Source organism: Peromyscus californicus, unplaced genomic scaffold, assembly GCF_007827085.1.
Source record: "Peromyscus californicus insignis strain IS unplaced genomic scaffold, ASM782708v3 Scaffold_11__1_contigs__length_118956290, whole genome shotgun sequence".
NCBI classification, from domain to species: domain Eukaryota; kingdom Metazoa; phylum Chordata; class Mammalia; order Rodentia; family Cricetidae; genus Peromyscus; species Peromyscus californicus.
Window position 1 is genome coordinate 608,109 of NW_026294402.1, and position 15,385 is coordinate 623,493.

Below are 15,385 nucleotides of genomic sequence, written 5' to 3' on the forward strand. Positions count from 1 at the left end.
ACTTTATCAGTGTATGTTAATGGTATTTCATGAATGTATATAAGTGCTTTGATTGTGTTTACTCCCTGTTACAAACTTATATTTCTGCTTTCTGGTCCTCTTCCCAGTAGTCACTCTTCTACTTCAATTTTTCCCAAGTATGAGGGAAAATATCTATTTGTCTCTCAAAGTCTAATTTATCTTGTAAGGCATGATGACCTCCAACTTAACTTCATGACTTTGTTAGATAAGGCTCCATGTGTATATCACATTTTCTTTATTCAGCATCATCACCTACATTTTAATATCTTTGCTCCTACTTCAGATTCAAATCTCATTCTCACATGTCTCCTTCTGACCACAAATAGCTTCACCCTCCATGTACAATAATGCTCCATGTACATTTTATGCAATTTCTCATATGTTTTCCACTCAGTGACTTGCTGAGAAGGGACTGGTTGAAATTTCCTGTGAGTTTTCTTGGACTTTATTATTACCAGAGTCAGTTCTAAGTTTGTGGCAGTCCTGTGTTAGAAATGCTAATGGGCTCTTTCTTCACTGGGGTTCTGCCTCTAGGCTGACCTAGTTTGCCTTTCCACTGTCATGTCCATGTGCTCTAGGTTCCCAAGTTGAGGCAGCTGTGAGCAGACTGACAAAAGCCATCATTGCTGTCAATGGCCTAGCTTATGCTGCAGAGTCTAAAACAATGACAAAACTTGACATTTGCTTTCTGAATGTGAAGGATGTTATGATTATCACAAATGTAGTTGTATATAAGAGTATTAGTTCTTTTAACACATTACATACAATTATGAACATCTGCATATCCATATGCCTTGGCATAACTAATTATAATATTAAGTTGCTATTCTTTATCAGAAGGAATAAGGAAATGATATTTGTAAAGAACCAAGTAATAGGTAGGTTACAATGTGCTTTAATCATCTGAAGTTAAACTACAGTAGTGAGACTTTCCATTTGATTCACTATAAATATTCTTAGGTTGGTATATGTTTTTTTTTTTTCAGAAAATGTGATTATTCTCTATAACTTAGGGTTCTAGTGCATTATAGACACTGGTGGTATGGCTGTCATCTTCCTAATACCCGCTTAATAATCATGTAGAATATCTGTTTGCATCATCAGATTACAGGCAGTACTACATCATGTCACATTCAGTGTCTTCCTGGTCCTTTTACTTCTAGTGTGGTAAAGGCAGTAGAGCACAGTGGGGCCTACTCTGAAATAATGTTCCGATGATTCTGGCATTTTTCAGCACCTGAAACTTTCCTTCAAACCTCAAGGACTCACTTTTATCAGGGTCTAAAATGATTACACTCTAAGCTATTGACTAAACTGGCTAAACAAAATGCCCATGGCACTGTAGTTGGCATCTGAATGACAATTTACTTAGTTACATTAATCTGTAGCTGTGAAATGAATCTCATTATTCAAGGTCTCCAATGTCAGCATAATTCATACTGCTCAGGCTGTTTGACAAACCAAACTATAATCAGAAGTTTGCTTTAATCTATGTAGAGCCAAAGAAAAATGACTTTATTCCAAATTCTTTGCTCCTATCTGAGATTATTCTAAATTTTTTGCTCCCAGTTGTAGGGGAGATGTTGTCACTGAGAGCTGATACTGCAAGTCTTTTCATAAGATCCCCTTATAATATGATGTTTGAAGGGTGTTCTTTATTAGAGGAGTATTCCTCAACATAACAGAGGATTCATACTATCCCAAACAATTTAGATCTGTTCCACACATGATTGTTTTTCTTTTTCTTCCTGGGGTTGCCTTCTTTACCTTAGCCCCTGTTCCTGTATGGGGCTTCACCCTGGAAAGTGACTAGACTAAATTCTAGTGAAAGTGAATAGACTAAATTTTTACCTTACACATGATCACTGAAGTCAGCACATTTAGAGTTGACAAATTATCTTAGCATTTCATGTATTAATTTTAGTATTTAATAGGTAGAAATTGTGCTTTCCTTATTTATAGATATCTGTTGGGAGACACTTCAATGTAGCCCCTCCCAATGTTGGAAGCAATAAAAAATTCACTGGGTATATTCAGATTCCTTAAAAGACTTAAAAATAAAAGAAGTTATTTTTTATGCAAGGCCCTTTGAAATCCAATAGGAACTCTAAAAGAAGGCTGTAATTATCCTTAAAATGTTTACTGGTTTGTGTCTTTGAGCTGTGAGGCAGGTCTGGCAGTAATCCTAGATATTAGAAATGGTCAGTGTCTTAGTTAGGGTTCCTATCGCTGTGAAGAGGAACCATGAGCATGGCAAGTCTTATAAGGAAAACATTTAATTGGAATGGTTTACAGTTTCAGAGGTTTAGTCCATTATCATCATGGTGGGGCATTGCAGCATGCAGGCAGACATGGTGCTGAAGAAGGAGCTGAGATTTCTTCATCTTGATTGCCAGGGAGCAGGAAGTGAACTGAGGTGTAATGAGTATAGGAGACCTCAAAGCCTGCCCCTATAGTGACACACTTCCTCCAACAAAGTCAGAACTACTTCAGCAAAGACACACTCCCTAATAGTGTACTCCCTATGAGCTTATGGGGGCCAATTACGTTAAAACTCTAAGAGTCAGGTTTGTTCAGTTGAATAACTTTTGACTACTTTATCAGCCACTACATAGCACATTTGTATGCTACTTTATTGTTTCATTCTATTTTGTTGTATTAACAATACTGAGAAATAGTTACTTAAAGATATCCATATTTTTACATTTAAAGAAAGGGTTTTAAGGCTCAGAAAAATAAAAATACATTTCAAATCATATAGCATAGTTAGGTGAATCCCTTTCAACTACAGTATTCTGTGTATTTGAGAAGATGAAGGAAAAATTACTTTGGAGACAGTAAGAATCTCCATATTTGGAAGCAGTTAGACCTCAATCACATTGACTCAGATACATGCTACCAAAGTGACTTTGGCTGGTTTTTCAAGTTCTCTGGATCTCAGATTATCACATTTATAAAATTACAGTGCTACTATCTATTTCCTCTCCAGAAGGCCTTCCATAAGGGTAAACTGACTGGAGGCACATAAGATGTTGGATCCCATGTTGGACACTCAGAACCTTACCCATTGTTAGCTCCTTTTACAGTACTTGGCTTGGATGTCTGAAGCATAAGTCTCTCTGTGAACTGAGTCAACTCTGTGTTAACTGTGAGATTCCATTTGGTTAGTAATTCAGCACTGTATCCAGGTCTCCCAGTGGCATTTGATATGGCACAATCGACTTTCCTGACAAAACATCTCAAAACAGTGCTATCTCATTTCATAATTTCATTTCATTCAACTGAGCCAGACTAGGCAAGATGATGAGCAGTCAAGCACGATCTCCTGAAATCTCTGTCTAGAAAATAATGGTCTTAACAAAAGTTAAGCAGTTTCTTAAGTCACTGCCGCAACAGTTACAAGTTTGAGAGGACAATTTGCTAACATCATTCCCATAGACTTCAAAGATAACAGTTAAAGGTAAACAAGGAGTTTCATTTAGATAGCATTTCCTAATGATTACCAAAGTGAAACCAATTACTGATGGAAACATCAATTTGTGAAGAAAACACATGGGGGACCAGTGTTTTGGTTTATGCTTTTTTTACAGCTCAGTAGCTGAAGTGAAAACAGAAGACACAAACTTAAAACATTGTAACCTCACTGATTCCCCATCTGTCAAATGTAGATAATTAAATTAGAGACTCAGGAAGATGCTGTGAACATCTAGTAGGATAAAGACAAAGAAAGTGATATATTAACTGTGAGTTGTAATACAAAGCAAAGGTGGTATTATTAGTTATGTTACCAAGCATCATAAAGTCTCGGGTGACTTAAATTTGATGTTGCATGAAGGTAGAGAGAAAGGCTAAATAAATAAGCCTTTGCTTCTAATTTTTTTCAAGAGTCCTCATTTTAAATTGGTATTGATTGTAATTGGGTCTTGTATCAAATTGGAATTTAATAGCTATTTTTAGAAACCATTGAAGTAAAGTAACAAAGGGACAAAAGACTTAGAAAAGGGACACACTTTGTATAGAAAGACTTAATTATATTGATTATATGTTAAGTATATCCACTTACAATCAATAGATAGAATGATAGACCCTCTGTGCTTTGCATGCTTTTAATTACAAAAATGTTATAACTTTGAATTTACCTATGTGTCAGTTAGCATTATATTATACTTAATTCTCTCTTCTTGTGGGATCATTCAAACCTTTACAGGGAGAATGACATAGATGTTGGTTGAAATCTTGCAGATGTTCTACTACTGTGACTAGAACTCCAGTTATAATATAATGCACCTTTACTTTTCAATTAGCTCTTTTTTGTATGGTTGGCAATTTTGCATTTGTTGATCAACTAGACTTCTAGTACTGCTGGTAGTTTGATGTGGCATTCTGTTTTTCTTGAAAAGTTTCCATCCTTCAGAGAAGATGCTTAATTGACAGTGTAGGATATTTTAAAATTTCATCTGTGAGTGTGTATGTGTTACAATCATATAAATTTGTGTGTGTGTGTGTGTGTGTGTGTGTGTGTGTGTGTGTGTGTGTGTGTGTGGTGCAGGTGTATATGTATGTTATAAGCATATACATTTGTGTTTGTGTTTTTGTGTGTAATATAGTCATGTGTGTATGTGTGTGTGGTGCAGGCATATTTGTGTATGTCTGTTGTACAGGCATATGTGTGTATGTGTGTAGTGCAAGCATGTGTATATGTATGCATGTGTACAAGCATATGTGTGTGTTGTACAGTGATGTGTGTGTGCATGTATGTGTGGTTTAGACGTGTGTATATATGTGTGTGGTATAGGCATATTGGTGTGTGTATATATCTGTGTGGTATAGGCATGTGTTTATGGGGTACAGCTATGTGTATATGTGTGTGTGTGTGTGTCTGTGTGTGTGTGTGTGTGTGATGCAGGCATATGCATGTGTGTGTTGTACAGGCACATATGGTGTGCAGGTGTGTGTGTATGTATGTATTTGTGTGTATATGTGTGGTACAACTTTGTGTGTGTGTGTGTGTGTGTGTGTGTGTGTGTGTGTGTGTGAGATGTAGGCTTATGCTGTATTGTTGTACAGGCATATGTGTGTGCTTTTGTGTAGTGCAGGTGTGTGTATAAGTATATATTTGTATGTTACAGGTGTGCATGTATGCACGTGGTATAAATGTGTGTGTGTGTGTGTGTGTGTGTGTGTGTGTGTGTGTGTTTTTTACAGGCTTATGTGTGGAGGCCAGAGGTCAAAGTCAGTTGTCTTTCTCAACACTGTATTTTAATTTCATTTTTAATTTTCATTTATTTTTAAATTAAAAACATTTTAAATATTTATTTGAGAAACTGTTACTGTATCTGTAACTTCCTGATTCAGGTAAACTAGCTGTCCAGTGAATTCCCACAATCTTTCTGTGTCCATGCCTCCTGAGTAACTGAGGTATGCTGACATGCCTTGCTTACTAAGCATTGTACCCACTGAACTGTCTCCTAGTCCCTCCACAGAAAAGGCTTGGTGAAGAAGTAGTCACTCTCCTCAGAGCAGAAGCCACCCTTAGAAGGGACCTATTTATAGACTTTCATTTCATACTCTTTATTCAGAAAAGAGACACCATGAGACTATGTAGATATGTTTGTCTCTCATTGATAACACTTTGGGTTGAGGCCATGAAGTGAAGTTGGAAAACAGAAGTGAATCCATTATTCTAAGACATACCGAGGGATCAGCATGGTGTTGAAGTTTTCCTTGCCTCAAGGGAAATACCTTGCAGCCCCTCTGTTCCTGGTTTAAGCCATTAGAATGTGCCCACTAACTTGTGGCAAAAAAGAGCAAGTGAAGAACTGTTTACCATCCTAAAGGCTTTTTGGCTGTACCTCGAGAATCATTCTATTTAATATGTTTGTGAATTGTAAGCCTGACTCCTACCAACTGTGGAGGTGATTGCTTCACACAAGAACAAAAGCCAGTTCTTTAACAAGCGGAGATCCTTTCACAAACATGTGCTTGTTAATGATGTAGACATTTCTAGTAGGGAAATAATGTCCTTTGGACAAATGTGATCATTCTAGTCATTGCTGGCCATGTGCACTCTAGTTCTTGCTTTCTGTTCCATGCTTTGGATATTGGAAGAGAATTCCTCTGTGATATTCACTGTCAAAGGTAAAACTATTTTAACTCAGAAACTGTCAATCATTAGATCCCAGGGGCCTTTAGCCAGTAATAGTTCAGCTGGCCATGGCTGGACTGAGAGTATTCTTTTCATGTGCACTGAAGCGGGGCTGTGTACTCTATTCTTTTTGGATTTCTCAAGTGCTTCATGATTTCTTGGTTCAGGGTGATTTTTTTTTCTTTCCTAGGTATATTCTATTTATTCTACTTTGATTCTCCCCCTAATTATTATAAATCTCTGTGCTAGTTTGCTATCTCCTTTATCTTTTCAACCTGGTATAAATGAAAGAATCTATGCAGAGGAAGAGGCAGAAAGATTGTAAGAGCCAGAGTTGATAGATGACTCCAAGGAAACTGTGTCTTCCAGATACAACAGGGCTGATACACAAACTAACTCACAGAGACAGTGAAAGTGAGCACAGGGCCTGCACAGATATAAGACAGGCAAAATCCAAACACAGAAGGTGAAGGGAGCACAATGTCTCACTTTAAATTTGTAGCGACTGATTTTTCCTCAAAATTAATTTATGACTTGGCTTTGTCTAGGTCAAGACAGTATCTAAGGCCTTAGATTTATACAGTGAAATGGTCTTCTTAGATAGACACACATACTTTTCTGTGTCTCAGTGAATACCCCTGTTTTATTGATTATTTTAAACTCAACTTTTGGCTTTGAAACAACCATTTCCCACAAAAAGAGTGTATTAAAGAACTGAGGCAGAAGAGCATCAAATTCATCCTTGATGTTTTGTACAAAGATGAATATGGTCTATGTCCAGGTGAAAATTAACATAGACCTCCTGTTAAATTATATGCTCTAAAGATTCACTTTAAAGGATTAGAAACTAGAAACTAATACTTATTAACTCTTTTTTAGACAACCAGCACTGCACTGGATTTTTCTAGAGATGACCTTTTTAGAGACACTAGTTTGGTAGAATTAATTAGTAGTAGTCCCTAAGATTACCAAACTGTGGTGATGCCTGAGTTTTGAAGAATGTGTGTTATAGATGTATTTCCTGAAACTTATCCTTGGTATAATGGGTCAATATTTTGCCAAGCATTTCATGGATTCATTTCTTTTTGACTATAGTTTTTATTGTTTGAGAATTTCATATATGTATATAATGTGCTTTGATCAAATTTGCCCTCCATGTAATCCCTTCCATATCCTTCTCCCCACTTTCCTTTCCAACATTATGTACTTAAAAAAACCACCGAGTCCACTTAGAACCTTTGAGTGTTTGTTGTTGTGGAATTGTCTACTAGAACATGGGTATTCTCTCAGGAGCCACTTCCCTGAAAAAAAACTGACTTTCTCTCCCTCAGCAGCCATCAGTTGCCAACATCACCTCAGCTAGGGGTGGGACTCCATGGTTTTGTGCAGGCAGTTGCAAATGCTTTTTGTTCCTGTGTGCAGCAGCCCTGTCATGTCTCACAAATAATTTTACTACCTCTGGCTCTTACAATCTTTCTGTTCCTTCTTCCACAATGATCCTTGAACCTTTGGAATGGGACTATGATACAGTTGTCCCATTTAGAGTCTCTCACCCCACAGTCTCTTATTTCCTGTGGGTTTCTGTGTTAGTAATCTACCAGATTAGGAAAGGACAGGTATCCTATGAGTATCAACAACAACAACAAAAAAGGCATATCAAGTTGCTTTAAGACTGAGCATTTCCCCATGTATTAAGTTGGGCAATGTGGCCCAGTAGGGGGAGTCAGGTCCCAAAAGTCAGTGAAAGAGTCAGAGACAGCCACTGTTTCAACTGTTAGGAGGCCCACAAGACCAAGCTACACAGCTGTAACATATATGCAGAGTACCTAGGTCAGTCAGATGCAGGCTCCCTCATTGTCAGTTCAGTCTCTGTGAGTCCCTATGGCCCAGATTACTTGATTCTGTGAGTTTTCTTGTGGTGTCCTTGACCCCTCTAGCTCCTACAATCCTTTCTCCCCTTCTGCAGATTTCCTGAGCTCGGCCTAATGTTTGGCTGTGGGTCTGCATCTGTTTCCATCAGTTGATGGATGAAGCCTCTTTGATAACCATTGGGCTAGGCACTAATCTGGTTACAGGGGATGGCCAGTTCATGCTACTTATCTGCTACTGCCTTGTAGATTCCTGGGAGATTTCTTTGTACCAGATTTTTACCTGACCCAGAAATGCTCACCCCCCTCACCCCCATGTGTACTGAATGCCCACTTTCCAGTAGTCTCCTTCAGAACTCTCCCCTTTTGGCCTCCCCTGCAACCTGATCACTCATGTTTCTGTCCCCACCCTTCCTCAGTCCACAAAATCTCTTCTATTTCTCCTTCTCTTCTATTAATACAGAAACCATTCCAATCATAGGAGATACGGCATCCTCCTAGGAACCCTCCTAGTTACCTAGTCTCTCTGGGTCTGTGTTTTAAAGATTCACTCTTTTGTCATTGAGAATTTACTTCTTATCATAGCATCCTAATAAAAACCAATGTTTTTGAGATGTTTGTATTCCATTCATTTGTTTGTATGATTTTCCAAGTTTGGCCTACCTACTGTTTAGATAAAGCTGAGAATAATGTTTTGATCTAGGACTAATAAACTGTTTTGACCTACCATTGGAAGTAATTATATAATTCATTCATGAACTATAGACTTCTTTTTGAAGACATGAGGTGGGCAATCCAAAGCAACTGTGGCCCTTCCATGAGACACAAGAACAATCCTCTGCTTGATATTTCTTGGGACACACAGGAAGTTAGGCTGACTTGAAGTACTGCTGATGTAGTCTTGGCTACTACTTCCTGTCTCACCCTGGCCATCCTATGAGTCCATTTAGACACAAAACTAATGGAAAAATAAAAGTTCATTAAGCTTAAAGTATATAATTATAGAGTTAACAATTTTAACTCAACTTACTGTTACTTTCAGACTACCATTGCAAGTCTTGTTACAACATGAAAGAACATATATAGGTGTGCACTTTCAGCTGGTCATTATCTTATAGGGATTATACACAGTACCTAGTAAGTGCTGCAAGCCATGTTTCTGCAGTGCCTTTTCCCATTGCTACCAAACCCTCCATTGCAGTCAATGAGTATTTTATTGAATACTTATTAATAGCTCATCAAAAGAATTGGGGGGAATGATGCAGAAAATACCATTGTATTCAACATTGGGAAACTGGGCAATTACTGACTGCCTCATTTAGTTCCTCTGGGGAAAACACATGGCTAGATGAAAAATGCATTAATATTGCAAAATAGTACCTTTTATGCGATAAAGCTGCCTGTTCTTGATTGGGAAGCACACTGATGAGCTGATGATGTGTTTTCATTCTTGTTACCATATTGTAGCCTCAGACTATACAGCTGACTCTCAAGAGGACATTGCAGTATTATGAACATCAAGTTATTGGGTGAGTAAAAATGCATTTTTTTTATGGAACAAACTCAAAGTGATTTCTCAAGTGCAGCTGCTGAGCTTACAAGTTAGTATGAAGTCAACTTTATAGTGTCTGTTTCCTAACATGTAGGCTGGGACTGACAAAAACACCTTAAGTGATGTCCTTTGGTTTATTTGTCTTTAATTCTTTTATTTTATTTTTTTTTGTGTGTTTAGATGGGTCTTTTTTTTTTTATTTTGCAATACAATTCAGTTCCACATATCAGCCACGGATTCCCTTATTCTCCCCCCTCCCATCCCCCTCACCTTCCTCCCAGCCCCCCACCCCCATTCCCATCTCCTCCAGGGCAAAGCCTTGCCCACAGACTGAATTCAACCTGGTAGACTCAGTCCAGGCAGGTCCAGTCCCCTCCTCCCAGGCCGAGCCAAGCAATCCTGCATAGGCCCCAGGTTTCAAACAGGCAACTCATGCAATGAGCACAGGACCCGGTCCCACTGCCTGGATGCCTCCCAAACAGATCAAGCCAATCAACTGTCTCACCCATTCAGAGGGCCTGATCCAGTGGGGACCCCTCAGCCATTGGTTCATAGTTCATGTGTTTCCATTCATTTGGCTATTTGTCCCTGTGCTTTATCCAACCTTGGTCTCAACAATTCTCGCTCATATAAACCCTCCTCATTCTCGCTAATTGGACTCGCAGAGATCCACCCAGGGCCTAGTCATGGATCTCTGCATCCAGATCCCTCAGTAGTTGGATGAGGTTTCTAGCACGGCAATTAGGGTGTTTGGCCATCCCATCACCAGAGTAGGTCAGTTCAGGCTGTCTCTGGACCATTGCCAGCAGTCTGTTGTGTGGGTATCTTTGTGGATTTCTGTGGGCCTCTCTAGCACTTTGCTTCTTCCTATTCTCATGTGGTCTTCATTTACCATGGTCTCCTATTCCTTGTTCTCCCTCTCTGTTGTTGTTCCAGCTGGGATCTCCTGCTCCCCCAAGCTCTCTTTCCCTCAACCCTCGCCTTTCACTACCCCCACTCATGTTCATGTAGATCTCATTCCATTTCTCTGTCATTGGGCGATCCCCGTGTCTTTTTGGGGTCCTGTTTTCCAGGTAGCCTCCCTGGTGATGTGAGTAGCAGACAAGTCATCCTTGTTTCATGTCTAGTATCCTGCTATGAGAGAGTACATACCATGTTTGTCTTTCTGAGTCTGGGTTACCTCACTCAGGATGATTTTTTCTAGATCCATCCATTTGTCTGCAAACCTCATGATGTCATTGTTTTTCTCTGCTGAGTAGTATTCCATTGTGTATATGTATCACATTTTGTTTATCCATTCTTCAGTTGAAGGGCATCTAGGTTGTTTCCATGTTCTGGCTATTACAAACAATGCTGATATGAACATAGCTGAACAAGTGCTCTTATGGTGTGGTTGAGCATTCCTTGGGTATATGCCCAAGAGTGGTACAGCTGGATCTTGGGGGAGATGGATTCCCAAGTTTCTAAGAAAGCGCCATATTGATTTCCAAAGTGGTTGTACAAGCTTGAAATCCCACCAGCAGTGGAGGAGAGTTCCCCTATCTCCACATCCTCTCCAGCATAAAGTGTCTTCAGTGTTTTTGATCTTAGCCATTCTGACAGGCGTAAGGTGGTATCTGAGAGTTGTTTTGATTTGCATTTCCCTGATGATTAGGGATGTTGAGCAATTCCTTAAATGTCTTTTGGCCATTTGAGCTTCCTCTGTTGAGAATTCTCTGTTTAGTTCTATAGCCCATTTCTTAATTGGACTGTTGGGCATTTTGATGTCTAATTTCTTGAGTTCCTTATATATTCTGGATGTCAGTCCTCTGTCAGATGTGGGGTTGGTGAAGATCTTTTCCCAATCTGTAGGCTGTCGCTTTGCCTTGTTGACCATATCCTTTGCTCTACAAAAGCTTCTCAGTTTCAAGAGGTCCCATTGATTGATTGTTTCTCTCAGTGTCTGTGCTACTGGTGTTCTATTTAGGAAGTGGTCTCCTATGCCAATGCGTTCAAGACTACTTCCTACTTTCTCTTCTAGCAGGTTCAGAGTAGCTGGATTTATGTTGAGGTCCTTGATCCACTTGGACTTAAGTTTTGTGCACGGTGATAGATATGGATCTATTTGCAACCTTCTACATGTTGATATCCAGTTTTGCCAGCACCATATGTTGAAGATGCTTTCTTTTTTCCATTGTGCACTTTTGGCTTCTTTGTCAAAAATTATATGTTCATAGGTGTGCGGATTAATGTCAGGGTCTTCAATTCGATTCTATTGGTCCACATGTCGGTTTTTATGCCAGTACCAAGCTGTTTTTATTACTGTAGCTCTATAGTAGAGCTTGAAGTCAGGGATCGTGATGCCTCCAGAGGTTGTGTTATTGTACAGGATTCCTTTGGCTATCCTGGGTTTTTTGTTTTTCCAGATGAAGTTGAGTATTATTCTTTCCAGGTCTGTGAAGAATTGTGTTGGTATTTTAATGGGGATTGCATTGAATCTGTAGATTGCTTTTGGTAAGATTGCCATTTTTACTATGTTAGTCCTGCCTATCCATGAGCATGGGAGATCTTTCCATTTTCTGACATCTTCTTCAATTTCTTTTTTTCAGGGACTTAAAGTTCTTGTCATATAGGTCCTTCACTTGCTTGGTTAGTGTTACCCCAAGGTATTTTATGTCATTTGTGCTATAGTAAAGGGTGATGTATCTCTGATTTCCTTCTCCGTTTCTTTGTCCAATGTATATAGGAGGGCTACTGATTTTTTGAGTTGATCTTGTATCCTGCTATGTTGCTGAAGGTGTTTATAAGCTGTGTCAGTTCCTTGGTGGAATCTTTGGGGTCACTCAAGTATACTATCATGTCATCTGCAAATAGGGAAAGCTTGACTTCTTCCTTTCCAATTTGTATCCCCTTAATCTCCTTATGCTGTCTTATTGCTCTGGCTAGAACTTCAAGTACTATATTGAATAAGTATGGGGAGAGTGGACAGCCTTGCCTCGTTCCTGATTTTAGTGGAATTGCTTTGAGTTTCTCTCCATTTAATTTGATGCTGGCTGTTGGCTTGCTGTAAATTGCCTTTATTATGTTTAGGTATGTTCTCTGTATTCCTGATCGCTCCAAGACCTTTATCATAAAGGGGTATTGGATTTTGTCAAATGCCTTTTCTGCATCCAGTGAGATGATCATGTGGTTTTTTTCTTTGAGTTTGTTTATATGGTGTATTATATTGACGGACTTTCGTATGTTGAACTACCCTTGCATCTGTGGGATGAAGCCTACTTGATCATGGTGGATAATTGCTTTGATGTGTTCTTGGAGTCTGTTTGCCAGTATTTTATTGAGTATTTTTGCATCAATGTTCATGAGGGAGATCGGTCTGTAGTTCTCTTTCTTTGTTGTATCCTTGTTTGGTTTAGGAATCAGGGTAATTGTAGCCTCGTAGAAGGAGTTTGGTAATGTTCCTTCTGTTTCTATTATGTGGAGCAATTTAGAGAGTATTGGTATTAACTCTTCTTTGAAGATCTGGTAAAATTCTGCGCTGAAACCATCTGGTCCTGGGCTTTTTTTGGTTGGGAGACTTTCAATGACTGTTTCTATTTCATTAGGGGTTATTGGACTATTTAAATAGTTTATCTGGTCTTGATTTAACTTAGGTATGTGGTACGTATCCAGAAAGTTATCCATTTCTTTTAGGTTTTCCAGTTTTGTCGAATAGAGGATTTTGAAGTATGACCTGATGATTCTCTGGATTTCCTCAATGTCTGTTGTTATGTCCCCCTTTTCGTTTCTGATTTTGTTGATTTGGATGCTCTCTCTCTGTCTTTTGGTTAGTTTGGATAAGGGCTTGTCTATCTTGTTGATTTTCTCAAAGAACCAACTCTTTGCTTCATTAATTTTTTGTATTGTTCTCTTTGTTTCTATTTTATTGATTTCAGCTCTCACTTTGATAATTTCCTGGCATCTATTTTTCCTGGGAGACATTGTTTCTTCTTGTTCTAGAGCTTTCAGGTGTGCTGTTAAGTCACTAGTGTGAGATTTCTCCAACTTATTTATGTGGGCATTCAGTGCTATGAATTTCCCTCTTAGTACTGCTTTCATAGTGTCCCATAAATTTGGATATGTGGTGTCTTCATTTTCAATGATCTCTAGGAAGTCTTTAATTTCTTTCTTTATTTCTTCCTTAACCCACTGGTGATTCAGTTGGGTATTATTCAGTTTCCATGAGTTTGTAGGTTTTCTGTAGTTTTTGTTGTTGTTGAAATCCAACTTTAGACCATGGTGGTCTGATAGAACACAGGAGGTTATTCCAATTGTTTTGTATCTGTTTAGATTTGTTTTGTGGCCAAGTATGTGGTTGATTTTAGAGAAGGTTCCATGGGGTGCTTAGAAGAAGGTATATTCTTTTTTGTTAGGATGGAATGTTCTGTAGATATTAAGTCCATATGAGTCATGACGTCAGTTAAGTCCTATATTTCTCTGTTAAGTTTCAATTTGGGAGATCTGTCCAGTGGTGAAAGTGGGGTGTTGAGGTCTCCCACTATTAATGTGTGGGGTTTTATATGTGATTTAAGCTTTAGTAGTGTTTCTTTTACATATGTGGGTGCCCTTGTGTTTGGGGCATAAATGTTCAGAATTGAGACTTCATCTTGGTGGATCTTTCCTGTGATGAGTATGTAATGCCCTTCTTGATCTCTTTTGATTGATTTTAGTTTGAAGTCTATTTTGTTGGATATCAGGATGTCTACACCCACTTGTTTCTTAAGACCGTTTGATTGGAAAGTCTTTTCCCAACCTTTTATTTTTAGGTAGTGTCTATCTTTGAATTTGAGATGTGTTTCTTGTATGCAGCAAAAAGATGGGTCCTGCTTTCGTATCCATTCTGTAAGCCTATGTCTTTTTATAGGTGAATTAAGTCCATTGATATTGAGGGAAATTAGTGACCAGTGATTGTTCATTCCTGTTATTTTTTGGTGGTGATGTGTGTGTACTTCTATACGTTGGGGTTTACTGCTGTGGCTTTATCTGTTGCCTGTGTTTTCGAGGGTGTATCTGACTTCCTTAGGTTGGAATTTTCCTTCTAGTGCTTTCTGTAAGACTGGGTTTGTGGATAAGTATTGTTTAAATCTGGCTTTGTCATGGAATGTCTTGTTCACTCCATCTATGGTGATTGAAAGTTTTGCTGGGTATATTAGTCTAGGCTGACATCCATGGTCTCTTAGTGTCTGCATTACATCTGTCCAGGTCCTTCTGGTTTTCAAAGTCTCCATTGAGAAATCGGGTGTTATTCTGATGGGTTTGCCTTTATATTCTGTATGTTTAGTTGTTTAATTATTATGTGGCGAGGGGACTTTTTTGGGCGGTCTAGTCTGTTTGGTGTTCTATAAGCATCTTGTATCTTCATAGGCATTTCCTTCTTTAAGTTGGGAAAGTTTTCTTCTATGATCTTGTTGAATATATTTTCTGTGCCCTTGAGTTGGTATTCTTCTCCTTCTTTGACCCCTATTATTCGTAGGTTTGGTCTTTTCATGGTGTCCCAAATTTCTTGGACATTTTGGTTCATGACTTTCTTGGCTTTAGTGTTTGCTTTGACTGATGAATCTATTTCTTCTACTGTATCTTCAACGCTAGAGATCCTCTCTTCCATCTCTTGCATTCTGTTGATTATACTTGCATCTGAAGTTCCCAATCGTTTACTCAGATTTTCTATTTCCAGCATTCCCTCTGTTTCTGTCTTCTTCATTTTTTCTATTTCCCTTTTCAGGTCTTAGACTGTTTCCTTCATTTGTTTCATTGATTTTTCTTGATTTTCTCTCAGTACTT

At 38.6% G+C, this 15,385-nt stretch overlaps 1 protein-coding gene across 4 annotated transcripts in view; it reads left to right on the top strand.

Moving 5' to 3' along the window:
* The window catches only part of Gucy1a2 (guanylate cyclase 1 soluble subunit alpha 2), a 479,074-nt gene that overhangs the window by 17,884 nt on the left and 445,805 nt on the right, over positions 1–15,385 (top strand). For all 4 annotated transcript variants that reach the window (XR_008221288.1, XR_008221289.1, XM_052751411.1 and 1 more), the window contains exon 2: positions 9,502–9,563. Coding sequence is in view for 2 of the 4 variants with exons in the window: in XM_052751411.1 (XP_052607371.1) it covers positions 9,502–9,563 (62 nt within the window). In the remaining 2 variants the exon portion in view is untranslated. The remainder of the gene's footprint in view (positions 1–9,501; positions 9,564–15,385) is intronic.